The 20,256-nt window shown below is 42.6% G+C and overlaps 2 protein-coding genes and 1 long non-coding RNA gene across 3 annotated transcripts; 2 read left to right on the top strand and 1 right to left on the bottom strand.

The window, feature by feature from the left end:
- The first annotated feature begins 4,002 nt into the window (after positions 1–4,002).
- On the top strand, positions 4,003–5,012 carry LOC115530674 (uncharacterized). Its single transcript, XR_003973761.1, has 3 exons — positions 4,003–4,246; positions 4,556–4,652; positions 4,976–5,012. It is a non-coding gene; the product is annotated as an uncharacterized LOC115530674 (long non-coding RNA).
- A 1-nt stretch (position 5,013) lies between these two features.
- Positions 5,014–17,410, bottom strand: kat7b (K(lysine) acetyltransferase 7b). Its single transcript, XM_030339366.1, has 14 exons — positions 17,185–17,410; positions 16,129–16,279; positions 15,786–16,034; positions 15,541–15,623; positions 14,443–14,526; positions 14,110–14,208; positions 11,725–11,835; positions 11,124–11,315; positions 10,278–10,367; positions 8,849–8,989; positions 8,193–8,286; positions 7,944–8,090; positions 7,490–7,596; positions 5,014–6,387 (listed from the first exon to the last, which is right to left on the bottom strand). The coding sequence occupies exons 1-14, from the start codon at positions 17,200–17,202 to the stop codon at positions 6,286–6,288; spliced, it is 1,668 nt and encodes a 555-aa protein (XP_030195226.1). The 5' UTR covers positions 17,203–17,410; the 3' UTR covers positions 5,014–6,285.
- Positions 17,411–17,687: 277 nt separating this feature from the next.
- On the top strand, positions 17,688–20,227 carry ptges3l (prostaglandin E synthase 3 like). Its single transcript, XM_030339368.1, has 7 exons — positions 17,688–17,950; positions 18,175–18,288; positions 18,500–18,566; positions 18,663–18,761; positions 19,162–19,251; positions 19,684–19,746; positions 20,049–20,227. Exons 1-7 carry the CDS (start codon positions 17,916–17,918, stop codon positions 20,055–20,057), a joined length of 477 nt encoding a protein of 158 aa, XP_030195228.1. The 5' UTR covers positions 17,688–17,915; the 3' UTR covers positions 20,058–20,227.
- The last annotated feature ends 29 nt before the right edge of the window (positions 20,228–20,256 follow it).

Below are 20,256 nucleotides of genomic sequence, written 5' to 3'. Positions count from 1 at the left end.
AGCCTACTTAAGGGTCTCATATTAACTTTGATTTAGCTACAAATCACATATTCTTTTACTTTAGCCTACTAATTATTTCATCTTTCTGCTGTGATTGAAAACAGGCCTGAGGCGTCGTCTTTGAGATTTCAATTGACGAGTAAATAGGGGAGGAATTAATGACCCACAAGTTCGGGACTACAATGGACTACAACTATGGTAAATAAATGTAACGGTCACAAGATTTCTGCCACAACATTGCCAATACGAAACATACAAACATTGCACCATTTAAATCACTATACGATATATTTCGCTTCCGATTAATTCACACAAACGTCGACTATATGTTTTACCTCTCAAACCCTGACTTCATCAAACTTATTCCGGAAGCTCCCTGTTAAAACGGATCTGAGGATTACGTAACACAGACGAGACGGCTTGATCCATCCCTGCCAACCTATCATTCCCGCCCTGCTAGACTTGTTGAAACCAGGCTCCATCCGACTGTAGTGGTGTTCTTAAGCAGCCTTTAAACTTTTGGGTATCACAGCATTTGTCAACAGCAACACACCAGGCCAGTGTTCCCTAGCCCTGGAGTCATGACGACTCGGAGAGAAGAAGGAGTGAGGGATTCTAGCTCATTACTAAGGTGTTGCCCCTGTGTGGCTCACGTTCACGGTTAGGGTTTCCATGGGAAAAGAAGGAAGTATGAAACAGAATAAAGCTATTCTGTTAGTGATATGAGTCAGACAATATGAGTTGCTATTATGGTGTTACAGTTACGATATGTGCATAAATGAATACTATACATATATACAGTATATATATATATATAGTCATATTTTTGTTTATTATCAATACCTGTAGGCCTAGCATTTGCAAGGAAATGTTAGGAAGCATTAAAAGCAAAGCCAAATAAAATATGACAATTTAGCATTTTGACATATTAGAGATATTTTCCACATCATTTCAACCAACAGACATACACCCTGACACGCACGCACGCACGCACGCACGCACGCACGCACGCACGCACGCACGCACGCACACACGCACACACACACACACACACACACACATACACACACACACACACACACACACAAACTGGTGCATCAAGTGGAGACTCCATTCCGGTCAACATATCAAAAGAGCCACTCACAATGGGAACATCCAGTCCCCACATCTATGAGAATAGAAATTGCCTCTGAGGAAATTGCCAATTTCTAGATTTGCCTCAATTTCTGAGCTCGCCCACATCACGACATGGTCAGAGAAATGGGTACTCATGTGGGAAAAGGTATAGAGAGGCGGAAAGCACACCCTGAGTAGAGAGACCAGAGTCGAGAGACCTGAAGCGAGGAACAAGGACACTCACACACTCATTTAGACCTCCATAGTGGAATCTACCCATAGAAGACGACTGATTGGCTGCTTTCAGAGGCAGCGGTCAAGGATTCCTCGCGATGCACCTGATACACTAGACTATATCCCACCGGTACGCACTAGACCGACAAAGGTTCCACACACACTCATTTAGACCTCCATAGTGGAATCTACCCATAGAAGACGACTGATTGGCTGCTTTCAGAGGCAGCGGTCAAGGATTCCTCGCGATGCACCTGATACACTAGACTATATCCCACCGGTACGCACTAGACCGACAAAGGTTCCAGGATTAATCCCCTAATAAGGTCAACTAGTAGGGATCATTGAAGAAAACGTCTTATCCTCCATCTACTTCTCATAACAATGACAAAATCAACGACTGAATGTGACTCTGGATAGAAGCGTCTGCTTAATGACTCAATATGACAAAGTATTAGTCATTTGGTGAGGAGATTGCTTCAATAGTATGTTGGGGAACAGTCAAGTCCTTTCACCTGAAGACGCCGACCCCTCGGCCATAATCTATGCCTTCATAAACCCATGAACTGAAAGCTCCATGCCCGCTGATATGGGTACCTGGACACATCAGAACAGCTCAGCCCCATCTTTGAAGCTCCAATGGATGACCAACCACAATAAAAACAATCAACACGTGCGGTGAATCACCGAGCGTGGAACGCATGTATTTCTGTAAAAGGACCACCACCGCAGCCACCCACATGCGTAACATGGATACACAGATGATGCTGCTGTCATTACAGGGGGGTGATGGTGGTGGTGGTGGTGAGGGGGGGAGGCTTTGTAGCTGATCCTTTTCATATGCAAAACCCAGTTGTGTGTTCTCCTGCCTCTCCACATCAGCAGTGGGGCAGGCTGCGCTCGGAACACCAGAGTAGCTGTTAGGGGGGGGTAATTGCTTTTCATGGCTAAAAACAAATTGGTCGCAAGCTTCCCTTGCTCTTGGAAGCACCTGCATTGGGGATCAAAGCATGTGGATGTGTGTTCGCCCCTGATTTCAAGAGGGGGGTCCTTAACACACAGCGATTGACGAGTAATTGCCTCTCGAGAATCTTCTAAAGCTAGAGTGTTTTAGGGGGGGTAATCTTTTAATATAAACAGAGCATTTAAATTGCTGGGTAAGGATCATAGACACATTTCTACGAGGGCATAATTGCCCGCAGAAGGGGTCTGTTGAACTTTGGTCAAACTGCCCATACGTTTAATGGAACACCAACCTAAGGATTCGGAATGAGGCCATGCTAATTAAATCGTGCTTGTGATCAACTAAGTTTTGTAAATAATAACTTTTCATGTTTTTCCATTAAAGTATCATCTTCTCTCACCCATTCAACCCCGATAGCAAATGCATTGACATCATATCTGCAGAACTGCATCATCGGTATGAGATATAAAAAGAATAACAGCATGTATTTGTACTTTTGCTTGATCTTTTCGCACACACACACACACACACACACACACACACACACACACACACACACACACACACACACACACACACACACACACACACACAAACACACACCCACACGTACACACACACAAACGCACACACACACACACACGATGTACTACAAAATAATATCTAATACTATTATACCTAGTGATCTTTTTCACTTCAATTTCCCTTGACATTGTAACGGAAATGATCCAAAGCAATGCTTCTGCCCTAACCCAGGGGCATGGCCCTGTCCTTAAGTATGTTTGTGCAGTTCAATCGAGTCAATTGGCTAAGCTGTGAAGCCCTGACCTCACTGCAAGTTGCAGGCGCCTGGCGGGCTGCTCAAAGGCTTGTTCAAAGACAGGCGGTGGTGCTGCGGTCCTGTCCTCCACACCCGTATCAAAAAGGACTACGCTCACAGCAGCGGGACGCGAGCCATGACGAGGACTGGGCGCTGTGTGTGTCTGTGTGTGTGTGTTAGGAGGTACTTTGAGATAACCAATAATGTCAGTGTGGGATGTGTGGGATGTGTGTGGTGTGTGTGTGTGTGTGTGTGTGTGTGTGTGTGTGTGTGTGTGTGTGTGTGTGTGTGTGTGTGTGTGTGTGTGTGTGGTGTGTGTGTGTGCGTGTGGTGTGTGTGTGTGTGTGTGTGTGTGCGTGTGTGTGTGTGTGCTAGGAAGAGTGGTACTTTGAAATGACCAATTGTTTATCCGATAGCAAACAAATGACATCAGTACAATGACACAGGTAAATGTTTACACACCCATCCATCGTCTGGGGCTCAGCCTATGCTTATCCGTGGAGTCCACCTTATTGCTTTTACAGATAGCCCCATGAAAGACCTGAGCAGCCACATTCATTAAGAGGCTCAATTGTTCTTGGCTGTTAATCAAATGGTTGAGACGGACTGAGACAACTGTAAATATTATTGCTATTCCTCAAACAGAATTGGTCTGGTGCAGGTCATTTATGGCTATTTGTCTGCAGCAGAAGTTGCAGTTGATGAGTAAAGTGAATTTATATGGTCTCTTTTGAGTAATACATGGGTTATAGTAGGTTATCGTGCGTAATAATCTGACCACGCTAGAATGGGATGGGAGGGGTCTGGTGGGATAGCCAGAGGTATAAAAGAAACTGCCATCGGCTAGATGCATCCTACATGACTGGAGGGAACACGCAAGACAAATTCACATGAGGACCTCGATGAAAATACTTTGAAAACCCACATAGAATTTGAATTAAGACACAGATAGGCAATATATAGTTAGACAGACACACTCAGACGGACAAAACATTTCAATGGATAATTGGAGGTCCCTGGTGGCAGTCCTGGTGTTCTTTGCATTGTTGGAAATCTACCACGGATTTCCTTTTAATGTGAATTCTGAGACAAGGACACCAGACAACTGGCAGGTAAATACTTTTTATTTATTTACTTTATTATTTTATTGACTTCTTTACTTAAAAGAATATATTTCCGCCTGCATTTCTTTTGAATATTGGCCAGATCAAACATTGAAACAGGAGGATAAAACAATCTGAGGGATCGATCATTTGTATAATATAAATTAAGAAGAATATAATTTAAATGAATGAATGGCTTTTTTTTCTTAAATTAACAATACATTTCAATTCCCATGACAATTCCAGTTAAAGTTCAATTGTTTCTTGTTTTATAAATGTCCATTTTGGTATTTAATGGACCGTTATTTGTTGGAGCAGGACGAGAGCCTGGACAGCGCTGCAGTCAGTAAAATGGCAGACATGATGAAAAGATCCAAAGCTTTGCGCTTCTACGGGCTGATGGGGAAGCGCTCAGGTAACCACCACTACTACTGATTCATTCATTCATCCGGCAATGGGACCAATGAAGTACATCAATAATATCAAAATAATTGGGTAACAATTGAATATATTAGTTTTGGGTAAATAAATGAACATTATAAAATTGTAGTTGAAAGCAATCGCTTGATTACATTGCAGTGGTAATATTAATCCCTTGGTAATGATAGTATAGATTATCTGAGCAGAACCAATTTATAATTACAGTACAATACTAGATATATTTGCAAATCAAATACATTTTCATATTCCAATGAAGATCATATTTACATAAACCTCAGTTAGATTTCTGTGCCACAGGTTCAAGGCAGCCGATACAAATGAACAGACGACGTAAGTAGAAATGTAATACTTTAATTTGTATCATTCAATAACAATAATAAATGTCAAAGAAAATTCGGAAAATGTTTCAGTCTTCATAAAATGACTGGTAAAATGATAAAACCAATGAAACCGCATTGTTTTCCGGGCCTTCCAGGCAACAAAGGAGAGATGTTTGTGGGCCTGATGGGGAGAAGCATCACCAGCGGAGGTAAGACACACAACGCTTCGATTCTCAAGGCAACTTTATTGATAGATGCATGATGTTCTATGCTACAACCAAGCTTAAAAAACGATTAATTTTTCCTGAAGAATCGTGGTGGGTCTGTTCAAAGGAGTTTTTTTTGGCTTGTTGCAGAATCCTTGACTCAAATCCTCCCGGGGGCATCGCGGGCCATCGGCTGTGTCCAAGGAGTCCCATGAGCCGGTGAGTGTCCTGCCAGCCCCAACACCTGAGACTGTGGTTTCTTTTCCGTTTGTGACACTGGCCTTCAGTGGTCAGATTGACTTTCCAAAAAGTCATTTAAAAAAACAAAACTATTTCATATTTATGTACGTAATTACTAAAATTATTCTGTTGCTTTTATTTGGCAGATTGGCAAGAGAGGACCGGGTCAGACGGACCCCACTATCACTACGGCTAGAAAAATGAACTTACACGACATGAACTGTACAATTGTATACCAACTGAAAGGACAAAATACAAAAAACTTCATATCCTTGCCAAAACACACTGTGTTACACTTTTAAAGTTCATACCAACAGCAGTGTTGTTGACCAATGCAAAGGAAAGTAATTATCCTCCCCTCTTCTCAAAAGAAATAAAAATGTAAAAGCAACTGAATGCTGACAAACTAACGACTGTATTTCTTGTTTTCAATTCGTGACATCCAGCATACAGGACTATTCAAACTCCAATACAAAATACAAAAGACATTCATGTTTTTCGCCAAAATTACTGCATTTCCAGAGACAACATAATTTTTTTTCTTCCGAAAACGTAGTGTTTAACAATACGTTTGTCGTCATTAATCCAAAATAAGGCAAAGCAACGTGGCCCTTGAAACATAAATAGCTGCTGAAAATTAGGGAGGATAAAAATCCATTACACGTATGAGAAAGCAACAGTTGAAAATAACTGGGGTTTTAAAAATCACAAAGAGAAACAAAACAGACCCACTGATCTTCATTGATAGCTTGTGGTGGAAGGCTACTCTGTGGCTGGTGCAGGTTCAGTTTATTCGATAGCCTGGCGAGAGAGAGGGAGCCGTTGGGAAGGATGCTGCCAATCATGTCCCTTTGGGCGGCGTCCATTTTAACGAGCCGGGGTCGATGGTTTTGTTGCTATTGCCTCGCTTCGTCTCCTTGGCTTTCCATTCGTCTATCAGGTCCTGGGAAGTGGCGCAAAAAGAGTGTGATTGAGAGGTGTCTTTACATGAACAAAGCAAGCTTCACTCACTGTACCTTTAATACATTAGTGAGTTAGTGTGAGGATAAAATGTATTTATCCTCAATTAAATCAAACTGGGCTAAATGCGCGCGCGCGCACGGGCGCACGCACGCACGCACGCACGCACTAGGGATGGGCGATATGGCCTAAAATCCATATTGCGATATACATTGCAACCTATTGCGATAACGATATATATCACGATATATAAATCATAATAGAACCATTTCAGAACAGGTTACATAGACTCTAAGGAAAGCCAAACTGCTAAATGTATAAAACAAAAGAAACTTAGTATGTCGTTTTGAGAACATTTATTGTGCAAAACTGTAATCATAGAACATAATGTTGTAGCTGCAGAGACTTTAACAAAGAAAAAAATCTTCTGCGTAATGACGTATACTTCTCTTAATGAAATTAAAACTGGTGGTGTCTTGTTAATAAAGGAACGGATACTGTGATTCAGGGAAATACGTCCAGTATTAGGCATGGCTATTTTAAATAAAGAGAAATCTTCCAAGTGTGTGCAAAGATACTTTTAAAACATAATAGTGCAAAATGAAAGCATACAATTTTGAAATGAACATGAAATGAGCGCAATCACCAGCTCCTCCGTTTCGCTTTCAGCCATATTTACTTAGATGACGATGATGCGTTGAAGCCGGTTGCAGCTCATGGCTCTTTACATTTTGCTGGGTCGCGGATGATGCGTTGCAGCCGGTTGCAGCTCGTGGGTCTTTAAATTTCGCGGGTCGCGGATGATGCGTTGCAGCCGGTTGCAGCCGGTTGCAGCTCGTGGCTAAATTTCGCGGGTCGCGGACGATGCGTTGCAGACGGTTGCAGCTCGTGGCTCTTTATATTTCGCGGGTCATGGATAGATCGCGTCAAACATACATAATCGCGATAGAGCAATAAAACTAAAATCTCTATCGCCATTTTTTTATCGTTTATATCGCGCATTCCTAACACACACACACACACACACACACGATGGAATCAGGCAGAGCAGTGTGCGTTTCTGTTCCACTTCTTTGTGTCGTTACCTGTCTCTTTAACACCAGGTGCTTCCCTTTCCAGTACTTGAGCATCTGGAGGGACTGCAGGGTACTGACGATATCCACTGGGTTCACAGCTGTTTCCTGGCTGATCTCTGCAAAGCACACAACAAAAAGAACAACCCTTGTATGTTGAGTTATGGCGCATTTGATTTGGTGGCTAAAAAACGTTGAACTTGGACAAACTTAAAATGTCAGTCAAAACACTGAGGCTGTAATATAGATACACACAGAAAAGACAGAAGTATACATTCTCACGATGTTGGGTGGCCTTAAATCTTAGAGACAGCAGTCCTACTGTTAAAGTAGAATGGCACAGAGCCAGGGAAGGCAATCAGAAACAGAGTTAAGCCTCGTTTCCTGTTTCATTAGATATTCTATGGATGAAAGTGTGGATGAAGTTCTTCATCCACACTGGGGCCTGACTCCATCTGGGACCTACCCTTGATTGAGATCTCTTTGCCCTGGAAGTTGCACATGTATCTGAGCAAGACCTCCTTCCAGTAACTACGGTAGCTGATGAGGCCCAGGTCCGACAGCGGCCTCTCCGGGGACCCTACCTTCTCCTCCACTTTGGACAGCAGGTAGCCTGTGGGAGAGAGAGCATCACCGTCACATCACACATCTCCCGACGGTTTGGTGAAACGTAGCCCCCCCGCTGAGGGGGAGCCTGGTGAGGAGGTTCACGTACTGAAGTCAATGAGCATCTTGCCGAAGCCCTGCCTCATGTACTGCGGCATGGTCAGGATGCAGGACACGTTGTAGTTCAGGAAGGAGTTTTTCTCCTGCAGCAAAAGAACACAAACATTTTTTTCCACCATAAAATCAATCATTAGTTTAAAAGGTCCTGATTCAGGGCGTCTTGCTTCCTCAACATGCTCGTGTGCTAATCCCAAAGGAGATACTGTGAACCAGTAGTCCTGTTGTACGTGCCATTCTCTATAATAAACCCAACTTCCTGTCTGTCTTTAAGGTATGTAGAAAGAATATGTATAAATATAAGGGCTTGGGTCCATTTACAGTGACACGAATGCTTAATATATTATAACAAATTATAAAATGGATAGTTCCGGTTCTTGATTCTGCCTGGCTCCAAGCCATTGTAAAATAATCACCTGTATAGCAAGACAATTCATTTTTATTAATATTGCCCCGCCAATATATTTTGCTGTCTTGAGGAACTATGTTGCACGGCGAAAGAATGATGAATTGTTTTCAATGAAGGGAGGTTATAGCCTTGTCTCGCACTTGGGACATAAATAGACACACTTGGGGCCCTTTTAGGAATGGCCATTATGTAGATGCACGCCCAAGCATGGTGCGCCATGTTATGTGGGAGCTAGTTACCTTGGAGAAGTAGCCGACCAGGTGGCAGCCGGTGTTGTCTGCCTCGGTCATGACGTAGAAGAGGAAGGGCTCCACGTCGTAGTACAGCGTCTTGTGGTCCAGGAACAGCTTGGCCAGGAGACAGAGGTTCTGGCAGTAGATCTGGGGAACCACACATCATTCAGTTAAACTGAATAGGGCTCTCTGGTCTTGTGGTCCAGGAAGAGCTCAGACAGGAGACACAGGTTCTGGCAGTAGATCTGGGAACCACACATTTACTAACACTTAGTAGGGCTCTCTGGTCTTGTGGTCCAGGAACAGCTCAGACAGGAGACACTGGCAGACAGGTTCTGGCAGTAGATCGGGGGACAACACATAACTTCCAACCAGCGAGTCCAACATAATTTCTGATCCAGCGGTCCAATGGCAAATCAAGGGGAGGTGGGGAAATGAAGTGAAAGATAGACAGTGAGCGGACCTGAAAGTCACTTTGCTTAGTCCCCACAGCATTTGACTGAGTGCTACGGTTACGACAGAAGTTCAATGCAAATCAGACGAGCCAAGCATCTCCACGTCGAGCAGCATCACGGCCTAGATAGAACAACACGGGCTGGAAGACTCAACTTGCGGTCTTGCTCTTCGTGTAATATAAAAGGTAGTAATGATGGCGCAGCGATGAGCGCCAAGGTTTTGAGCAGTGCTTGAAGTTACAGCACGGCTGTACGGCAGCAGTGGAATCGCAATTATTGGAAACACGAACCACTTAAGTTCTAATGAAGACACACGGCTTTGAACCTATGCGGAAATTGTAACACAGGACTAGCGCTATTTAAAGGAATACAAAGTAAAAACACACTCCCTATTCTGGATGACGGAAAAACTAAAATCGTTACAGCAGTTTACAACCAGTTATTAATAGTAGGTTAATAATAATAAGACAGCATTTTGATAATGGAGTAAGAGGAGGAGTGCAAAGAGTTTAGGAGTGAGGGAAGAGATTTGGAGGAACTGGTAGCAAATAGAAAATGACAACAAATGCACAAAAACATTTTACAATTAGTTTCAAGTGAGTTCACCTTTTCAAATGAGATCAATGTACACATACAGATGGTATGTGATGCCAACATGCAACAAAGCTGTGAAAAAGGGCTCCCACCAAATGATATGCAAGTACCAGCAGAGTAAAAACTCTAAGTCATGAGCCATGGAATACAGTTTATGTTATTTACATCAAGGTCCACCTTGGATTTATCCAACACGTTAGGCCACACAGATCCTTATTCATTTTTAGGTCGTTAAGGCCTCAGTATAAAGGTCATCCTTCTCAGATCAATAAAGTAGTAAACACAGCTATTGGCAGGTTTCCTTGGCCCAGGGGCAATGCGTCAACAGGGCCCAGGTCCACGGTGTCAATGGAGTCAAACATAGCTGAGGCAACATGGCGGCCTACCTTGTTCTTTTTGCCGTCAACCTCAAACACGGATATGGCGCCTTTTCTGTAGACCTCGTCCCCGGGAGGATGCTTCCACACACACTTGGCCTGGGAACACACGTCAACGATTAATCAGGGCATCCCGAGGACCAAGGGAAGCGGCGGAGCAGAGGACCTACACACTACAAACACTACAGCAGCGGATATTACAGCGAATGAACTACTAATCCTCACACTAAGTATATGGACTAAGCACAATACATACAAAAAAATATATGCAACATAACTGGTTCACACATTAGAATGATAACATTCATTGGAACCTGTTCTTCGAGACTCTCCAAATACTGCTGAGATTGTTGTTGATGATCTTTTAAAAACCATTGTGATTCTGGAAGTGGGTTGCTGTGTGACATGTATATGTACCTGTGTTTCTCCGATTTTTTTTGTTGAATACCAGCCATTAATTCATGCTCTGACAGTAGGTGGTTACAGCACAAAACTTGTTGTACTCATTTATGGCAGCCTTGGACATGTTCGTAGACTCTGTGCTAGAGGATTGCAAATTGCTGGACTTAATAAGAAGAAATCAGCAAATAGCCAAATACTGCTCTGTGTCAGCAATCCTTGGCAGTGTGCATACATGGAGAAGGCGCTGTCATCTACCCCTGAATATAAATATATATTTATCTACTGATTCACTTGGTTGTAAATACTTGCACAGAGTTTGAGTTGTTGTTTAAGACATAATAGGCTCTTTATTAATATTTGGATGCTATGGTGTTGTAGCATTGATCATTCCAAATAAATGAATCAAATGTGTGTCCGGGGGTAGTGGATGATCTGGGGGGTGGGGTGTCTCACCATGTGTCGTCTGAGGATGGTCTGGCTCTTCATGTACTTGAGGCAGAACTCGCAGACGTACAGGCGTCCGAGCCGGGCGTACTCCTCGGGGTAGGGCGAGTGGTACCAGGTGTCCAGCTCGTAGCGCCCGAACAGGATGGTCTTGATCATGTTGCTGCCCTCCGTGATCTGACCCTGGATGCGGAGCTTCTCCTGTGGGGAGCAGCCCAGAGGAGGAGCACAACGGTGTCAGTCAAATACACCTGTGGTATGTATCAGTCTATAGCTCGTGATTATTGGTATTGGTGAGTATATTTCCTATTGGGGCATCCCTAGTAGGCAACTGCGGCCATTCACCTCATGGGTTACATAAATAAAATGCCCGTCTGCCAAAAGGTGTTTTGGGAAGTCTACAAAGAATGAACGGTTTGCTCAAATGGATCATCAAATAGCTACAGCTTATGTCAGCTACTCCTGCGACCCCATATGCACACCAGGGCTCAACAAGTGGTGTCTACAGTCTACCAAACCAGCTCATCAATGAAATGTATCTGAATCCACCGTGAGCGTTTCAACGACTGAACAGTTGCAGCAATGGTTCAGAAAGGCGCTGGCCTATTACCAGGTCCTCCGACGCCCTGGCCTGGGCCTTCCTGAAGAGCTCCAGGTCGTACTCGCTGGTGATGTTCTCCAGCAGAGGTTCCCTGGTGTTGCCGTGGGTCTGTCGGTGTTCCTGTGGGTAGCAGGTCATGAGCCGTGAGTGGTTGAGGGACAACATGGTTGATGAAGATACCAGGGACTAGAATTTAGCATTGCGGATTCTTCAACAATCAAATAGTGGTGAATAGAGTCTGAGTAGAGTTTACTTATTCAGCCAATGACACTAACGGTTGCCCGCTTGCCCGGGGCAAGTAAAAAAAATGTTTAGGCAAGTTGAGATTTTTTCTGGTTGCCCGAATGGGCAAGTGGATTTTGGGTGGATGTTAATATAAAAGCTATTTATTCAAATGTTTTTAGAAACTGCAGAATAACCTTTTGTTCCGCAAAATCACACAAAATAGAAGTATTTGCAATTGATCAGCGCGCTGTCTTCTCTTCTCTCGGAAAGCGAGTTAACACTTTACAGACACGCATCGCTTCAGTGCGAATATAGCCCCGCCTTCTGTCACTCACTCACAGTGCGGTCTCTGGCAGTGATTCACTAAAGGTTAGCCAACACAGCCAGCATCTCAAGTGCAGCGCCTCCGCGAACGGTTTAGGTAAAAGGAAAATGGAGTAGTGATGGAGGAGTGCAGTTTGGAAGTACTTTGGATTGAGGCAAATTATCAAGGAAAGTCATATGCAAGAACAACGTTTTGGGTTTCATAACTGTGCACATGCACAACAATAGCGATCTTTTTCACGAAATTGGACCCTCACAAACTACCTATATATTACATGAAAGCTGAGCCTCCACTTATTCCATCAGTCCAAACCATATCATTCTGTGACTAAAACTCGCAAATAACAACTTAAGAATAAAACGTCCCCTTTTCTTTTAAAAACCAAAAATTAAGTATCACCTTTGTGATTTTTGTCCACAAAGTTGATTCTGATCGAATAAAACCACCATAAACAGATTATCCAGTGTCTGGGCCAAATGTTGCAACTAAACATGTTTTTTTCAATCAATGAATAAGAGAAGGTTTCTTAGGAAATAGGTAAATTGCCTTCAGTCAGAAAACATATTCTTCAGCGCAATCTAGTGGCCATATATTTATTTGCGAGTGTTTGGCTTGGTGCATTCGATTATATTTGCCCTGAACTTTAAATAGAGGTGTCAAGTGTCAAAATTGTAAGATATCTACCTTTATTTGTGTCTCATAGTAAGACAGCGCTCCCAACTGATAACGACCAACTGATACTGATAATTATTTCAGGTGGAAATGTTATCTTCCACTTATGCTGTGTTCCATGGCTTTATTCACTTTAACCAAGTATTATCCCCATTGAATATTTCACTTGCACAACAATCTTTATTTGGGCACAAAGATGACATTATCGCCCTTGCAGTTGTGGAGATATACTCTATTTACTTTGGGTATGTTCTTTCTTGAAAAAAACATTTCCCCTGATATCGAAAATGGTATAGAATATCGATATTTTTCCAGGAATAGTGTCGAAGTTAGAAAATCCAGTATCGTTATTGACAACCCTACTAGAAACGCGATTGTGATTATTCCGTTAGAGCTACAAGAAACTTGAAAGTTAAAAAATACATCTTTGCTACTACCTCTGACATTTAGTTAGGTACATTTGCATCAAATCATGCAGGTCTACATATAACTTGGCGATAGCTTTAATAGGTTGCATTGGTGGACTGAAATCACTTCATGGCACGATGTGACCGCTCGGTAAATAGGTAAACAAAGAGAAGTTTGTTATTTTTTAAACACAACATGTGTGGAAGCTAACATTCAGCTTCAGTCTGAGCTACGATGATTTTTCGGAGCCGCCCCCCAAAACCAGGCCGGGTGCCTGGCAAAAAGAGGCCCGTGCACGATTCTGATTATAATTTGGGCAAGTGAACATTCCATTCGGGCAAGTTGAACCTGACCTGTATTTGCCCGATGGGCAAGTGCTTTTGAAACCTTAGTGTCAACCCCTGCTTATTCCCCCTCCGCTTTGTGATGCAGGAATGTCTTAGGTTTCATAAAACTTGAATATGCAGTGAAATAATGAAACATCATGATATATAGCAGTATCCTGATGTTGACATAAATGATGTATTTTATGTACGACATCTGGTAGAATTTATACAGACAATCCAGAGTACAGAAACCGTTAAGTTTAGTCAATAACTTAATCTGATGATTTCATTTGCTCTGCCTAAAAATACAATATTCCAAACCTTCTCACTTTTTCATTTGGTGTGCTTGTCCGGTTATGTTAAAATATCCATTTTGTTGGGAGACCTTGACAATGTGCGGTTGTGTAAGAGGGTGGGGCCGTGCGCGGCATCACATACCACATGCTTGTCCTTCTGCTCCTTCTGCAGACCAGCGTTCCTCCCCTTCCTCATCTCTGCCACCTGCTCTTTGTATCGGCTCTGTTTAGACGTGGGGGTCTGTGAGGGAACATCAAGGGGGGGAATAAGCTAGTTGTACTAAGGGGAGCATGCCTCTTAGAGATATCATTTCAAAATAATTCTTAAGCGAAAAACTGACAAGGAACCAATATCAAAATAATGAAAGCATTGTGTCTGAGCTTAATGTGACAACTGCAAATACCATTTAATCATAAACTATTAATGTAGCCACTCTTTCAGTAAAATGTGCTTACTGCGCCGGCAGGGACCTACCTGGTGGCGCGTGGCATGGCGTGAATTACCCTCGTCCTGTCCCTTCATCTCCTCCTCCTGTTTCTCTCGACTGATGGCTTTGACCTGTGTGAACAAACACACAACACCTTACAGCGGGGGTAGAACATTCATGCTAGGAGAATGCTCAGAGTATGCTCACGACCAGGGAGCCCGCTCAGCCACATGATGAAAGTTCATTTGAAAGCAACCCCCTTTACATGACTAAAGCTCTACCTAACCGAGTGTCTCTGAAATCCACTGCCTTACTCCGAACAGCATATTGTGTTCATCATTCAAGTGATATTTATGCTAGCAGGTGGAGTAGAGTGCACCGTGGCCTATTAAATTCTTTTAGAAATAACATGCATTGTTTTTTTTATTGATTTTTTGTGGCGTCAGACAGTCAAAAGTCAAAAGTTCCTCATGTACTAACGGTTTGTACATGAGACAAATAAGGTCAGGGTAGAAAAGGAGTTATTCAGTATTTGTCATTATGTTTTATTGTATAACTACTAGGGGAGTCTCTCTGTCCTTTGGTTTCTCAACGAGTTCATCCAATCGACATCCCGGTTGCCAGGTGTGTTAATGAGGACCAAAGGAAAGGCAGCATCGAGTGTGAGGACCTTAGGTAGAGCGGCTCTATATAAAGCTGCAAGCAAAAACACCAGAGCCAAAGCAACCAACCCGTTACGAACAGGAACGTTTTGAATGGGCACTGCACTAATTCTTATAGAAAAGAATTACGATTATTTCCCATTAGCAGCCTCTTGTGGCTTGGGTTGTGGCCACAGTTAAAGCTATATCCTCTTCAGAGACTTTCCCATTATGAGGTGGACCAGACTAAGAATGGACATGATTAATAGAGAGAGGGGTTCCCGGGGTGCATTGACTCGTAGATGGTTGTGTGGATGAGATTTCAGTATGAGGAGTAGCATTGTTTTGTTTTGTTGCTAGAGTTCGCCTCCCGGCTAAAATCCTGAGGCATAAATTATACCTGCTTCATATCAATTTGATTCCCTGCTTTGGCGAGCATTTGGTAGATTGCTTAATATTAACACTAGTACACACTGTGAGCGATGTCACTGGTCTTGCACTCACCTTGCACTCATCTGCAGACAGATTATGGTAAAGAGGACATCCGGATACTGCAAAATGGCGTTCGTGTTTTCCTGTAAGGTGACCTGGAGAAAAAGAAAACACAATAGACCGTTATAGATCCATACAGCATGTATCGGCACAGATGCACTGAAGAAATGAAATGCCTTGAAATGAGGGAAAGGTTTGGAATGGGTTTTTGACATCAGGGTCAGGTGAAAAACACAGGTTGTAAACTTGTGCTTTACCGAGAGAATTACATCCCGGTGTGGGGCACTTCATGTTAAAGTTGTAGGTCTCGTGGCAGCGGCGGCGTTTGGGTCGATGCGAGAGGTCCTTGTCAGACTCTCGGCCAGCCGGGTCTTTGGCCTGGCTCTCGTCGTGCGAGGCGTTGGGGCTGGAGATGTCCAGCTCCGACTCGGACGAAGGGGCGTTACCCGTCGGCGTCAAGGGAGGGGATTCATCATGGTCGCCAGCTGGTTTGAGATCAGGGGTGTCTGACGTAAGCGGAACCAAAACACAACGTTAAAGAAAAGGAAGACAGGAAGGGGGACCTGGAGGGGTTATTGACAACTCAGTATGTGTGTTTACCCTGGGAGCTTTGGCTAAGGCGCATGGACGCTCTGGTGAGACGCTGTCTCTTGGCTGCGGTGCCGTCGCTCTCTGAACTGTTGGTCTGCTCGCGGTCTGCGGAGGAGTCAGAGTCTTCGGTGCCATCAGAGCCACTCCCGGCCACAGGCCTCTGTCACCAAAACACACACACAGAGGAGCTTGCTTTAAATAACTATTCACCAGTTCTGTTGCATTCAAACCAAGGTGGGACGATTCCAAGTTTTGAGTAGCTAAGAAATAAGTTGTATTCTACGTTTGAGACTCATCGTCTTCACCAAGCTCTGACTTTTCTCAACCGTAGTGATGACAACAAATTAAATAGTGATTAATAAGGAATTAAAAGACCTAGAAAATGTTAATGGTAATATAATAATATGCTTTGAAGCCTGTTTATATGCGGATTATGCACCCAACATCATTGCTTAATACTGACGCTCACATCTATGCAACTAAACCAGCAATTTAAATAATGTCTTGGAATTTCACAGTAATCGTTTACATGTATTATAAATTATCTTATTTTCCCCCCATTATTGTATCTGCGGTCAGTGATTTTGTTATACAACGGTGCTTTTAGTCTTGGCACAATGTAAACACAGGGACCTAGCAACATCCCCAATCAAAGAAAAAGGCCTCTCTATTCTATACCATAAAGAACGTAAATGCTCTCAAGTGCCGGTCCACGTCCGGAACTTCACAGTAGCTTTGAAAGTAGTTAACATTTAACTCTGCCATGGGCTCTCAGCATTGGAATAGTAGTGCTAGAGCTAGCTTTACATGCTATTGAAAGGGCTAACGTGCTAATGTGGATATGCATCTAAAAGACAGCCTTTTCTACTCCTAACTAAAGTAATCACTACAGCTGCCGATTGGTTTAAAGACAAATGATAATGCTAGCTTGGGGTTGCGACAGCTAGAACGGCATGTATACTGTAAATAAATAGTCAGTTGTCACGTTAGCAGCTCGACTGCCTGTTATTTTGCCTCACATTAGCCAAGCTAATCTATCCGGGGTGCGACCTAGATATTTCTTACCTGTCGTCTACGGGGCATATTTTCCTATAGAAGAGTAGTTTGCAAGCGGGTGGCTTCTTAAATTGTATTATTCCTTAATTCGTTAAAAATGGCTGTAGTAATACTCTTTTTTTTGATGCGTTTATTCGTGCAAGTTTGTATATACGTAACATCGATCGGCTCTCTCGCGCCACATTTTCCACATACAATATTGCACTTCCGGCGAAAATCCCGCGGCAAATCTGTGCCACAGGGGGGCGCCAAATACGCTCCTGTAAGTCTGCCCTCTGATATTTTTTTCGTACGTAAGTGATATAATTGAGGTCAAACACAACTCAACAACAACAAAAAAAACGATCAGCTGGATAGTAAACGTATTCAAAGGTTGGAGCAAGGGTTCTTATCCCTACATTAACATTTACAGTGTACTTAAAGAGAGTTACATTCCTTGCCATCAGTGTTCTTCTATTACATCCAGGTATTACATTATTACATGCAAGTTTCATCAGTCGCTGTCCCAGCGAGTTTCTAGAAAACTCCTTGGTTTTCCCGAGAGTCCATCTCATCCAATAAATAGGAGGTCACGACAGTGGGGGTGGGGACCAACAGCAGCTGATACCAGTCTTAAAATAGTCGCTCAGTCTCTTCGACCACCAGGCAACGTGGTTTTCCTTCTGTTATTGCACGTAAATATTAAACCCCAATATATATATTTACGTTTTGAAACACTTTTCTCGGACAAGTTGTCAAGAATGAACCAGCCAAAGATTGTCAGACCCGAGACTAGGTAAGTTTATTGAGTGTGAGTATACTTTCTCCTCAATTACTACGAACTGACTGATCCCCTACTTTTTCTATTTGGGGAAGTTAATCCCCTGTCCCAACTGATGCTAAGGCCTGTTTTTTCCTGAATATTGTAAAAGGTTACTTACTATTACATTGTTGTAACGTGTAACGTGGTAGACTACACACGTTGGTGCTTACAATTGTCATGTGTCTATCTTATTTTAGCCAACCAGCTCGAGCACAGTGGTTTGATCGCAAAAAATATGTCACCGTCAACTTCATGGTCCACAAACCCAAGTGCGTGCAGGTTGCGTTCCATCCGGATAAAATGATTTTATGGTGAGGTCACAACATTGTTATCCTTTTTTCCATCCAACTTTACCCCTTTTCTGTGCTGTACGTTATTAGTTATGATAAAATGCATGAGCAAGATATTGTATTTCTTTGTGAAATGAAGACATGAATCAAACAATTCTACACGCCATGATTAATAGAAAATAATTATAATAAACGTTGTCTCACCTGTTTACACATGTCATTATGTTTTCAGCTGCAAAAATGATGAAGACGACGTTATTTACAACGAGCTGTACTTCTATGACAGAATCCAAATTCATGTATGTAGGCCTACTCAGTTCGACACCGAGATGAAGTAAATATACGTCCAATTGAGGTAAATTTGATTGTAATATATGTTTTTCCTTTACATACAGGACTCCAGAGAAAGAGTCTACGATCGCACCATCAACATGTTGATCCGTAAACTCACACCAGACGTGGCCTGGCCGCGACTGCAGAAGGACCCCGCTAAGGTGGGTTAGTCTGCAGAGAGGGTCAACTACCTCCCGACACTTTATTCAAACTCACTGTTCAATTTGTTGAAGACTGACAAGCCACTGAGAAATACCCTCAAGCGAAGACCGAGAGGAACTGTATTGAACTGGGATGATCAACATCATCGGATATTACTGTGCAGTTAGTATTTTCCTTCAAATGATGTGTTCCAGTCTGGTTCAACTGGAAGAGCAAAGCATTTACATGGCCAGGGTTAGGAGGGAGATTCCCACTGGGGTCATTCATGTATGTCACTGGATAACAGCATCCATCAAACTGTTTATTAGTTAAAGCAATAATCTTGAATGATGAACACATGAGACTTCACCAACGTCTGTGTGCACCATTTACGGGTGCTTTTGACCCTTCTCTGAGCAGTCAAGCTGGATTTCGGTGGACTTTGACAACTGGAGGGACTGGGCGCACGAAGAGGATGACGGCAAGGCGGAGTACGACAACTACATGGACGTGAGTGACGCTACCGTATTTACTACAGAACTACTATATATATATATAGGTATATATAAAATAGGTATATATATATACCTATTTTACTACAATACCTATATTTACCTCGATACCTATAATATATTTAATCATAGATACTACACCATCACATCACTTTCATATTTACCACAACACGGCTGTAGTTACCCTAATATATTCACTACAATTGGCCTACTACCATTTTTAATACAGAAGATATAATTTTGACTTAATGCAGTTGGAAATTGAAAATGGTGTGTGTGTGTGTGTGTGTGTGTGTGTGTGTGTGTGTGTGTGTGTGTGTGTGTGTGTGTGTGTGTGTGTGTGTGTGTGTGTGTGTGTGTGTGTGTGTGTGTGTGTGTTTGTTTTTGTGTGTGTGTGTGTGCACCTTTTTTACCCCACCCCTTTTCACAGATGATCCATGAAATTGGTGGCCATAGGGTAGGAGTGGCACCAGATATGGGCGACCTCAGTGATGTAAGTCTTTCTCTGCCCATCGCTGTAGTTTAGCCCTTTGATTTGGTCAATAGCAATTACTGGACAGACCCTTAGAATCACTGCTGTGCAACCAATAGTATACAACAGCATCAATAATATGCATAGCCATTCAATTATTTTAACGTAAACAACCATTGGGGCCATTTGCTTGATGGAGTTATTAGAATATCTTACATTTCAAGAAACGCAAGTATTTAGCCGGTGTACTAATCAAATATCCTGATTTATAATACCAGTATCCTGAAATGACAAATTATGTATTTTCTCTTCTTCTCCTACAGTCTGATTGAAGTACTCGGATGCTGTCAACTTGCAGGCCTGCAATAAATGATTGTCCTGATTTCACATCACATTATTTTGGGTCTCTTTATAAATTTGAAGCGTCTGTGTTTACTTATCTGTACAAAATTATGACATTGTTTGATTGCGTGTTAATTAAATAAATATTTTCCATTTACAATCGCGTAAATCATTTTGTTTATGTCGCGC

This window comes from Gadus morhua, chromosome 18, assembly GCF_902167405.1.
Source record: "Gadus morhua chromosome 18, gadMor3.0, whole genome shotgun sequence".
NCBI classification, from domain to species: Eukaryota; Metazoa; Chordata; class Actinopteri; order Gadiformes; family Gadidae; genus Gadus; species Gadus morhua.
The sequence above is the reverse complement of the archived record's forward strand: the minus strand, read 5'-3'. Positions and strand labels throughout refer to the sequence as shown.

Bases quoted from the DNA above. Each gene is read 5' to 3' on its own strand.
- kat7b (XM_030339366.1), bottom strand. The intron at 15,624-15,785 runs GTAAAGCACAAG...CTTTTTCTCCAG, and splicing joins ACCGGGATGTAATTCTCTCG to GTCACCTTACAGGAAAACAC. The intron at 8,091-8,192 runs GTACGTGAACCT...TCTCTCCCACAG, and splicing joins CAAGATGCTCATTGACTTCA to GCTACCTGCTGTCCAAAGTG.
- ptges3l (XM_030339368.1), top strand. From the start codon at position 17,916: ATGAACCAGCCAAAGATTGTCAGACCCGAGACTAG. The intron at 18,567-18,662 runs GTATGTAGGCCT...CTTTACATACAG, and splicing joins ATGACAGAATCCAAATTCAT to GACTCCAGAGAAAGAGTCTA. The intron at 19,252-19,683 runs GTGAGTGACGCT...CCCTTTTCACAG, and splicing joins AGTACGACAACTACATGGAC to ATGATCCATGAAATTGGTGG.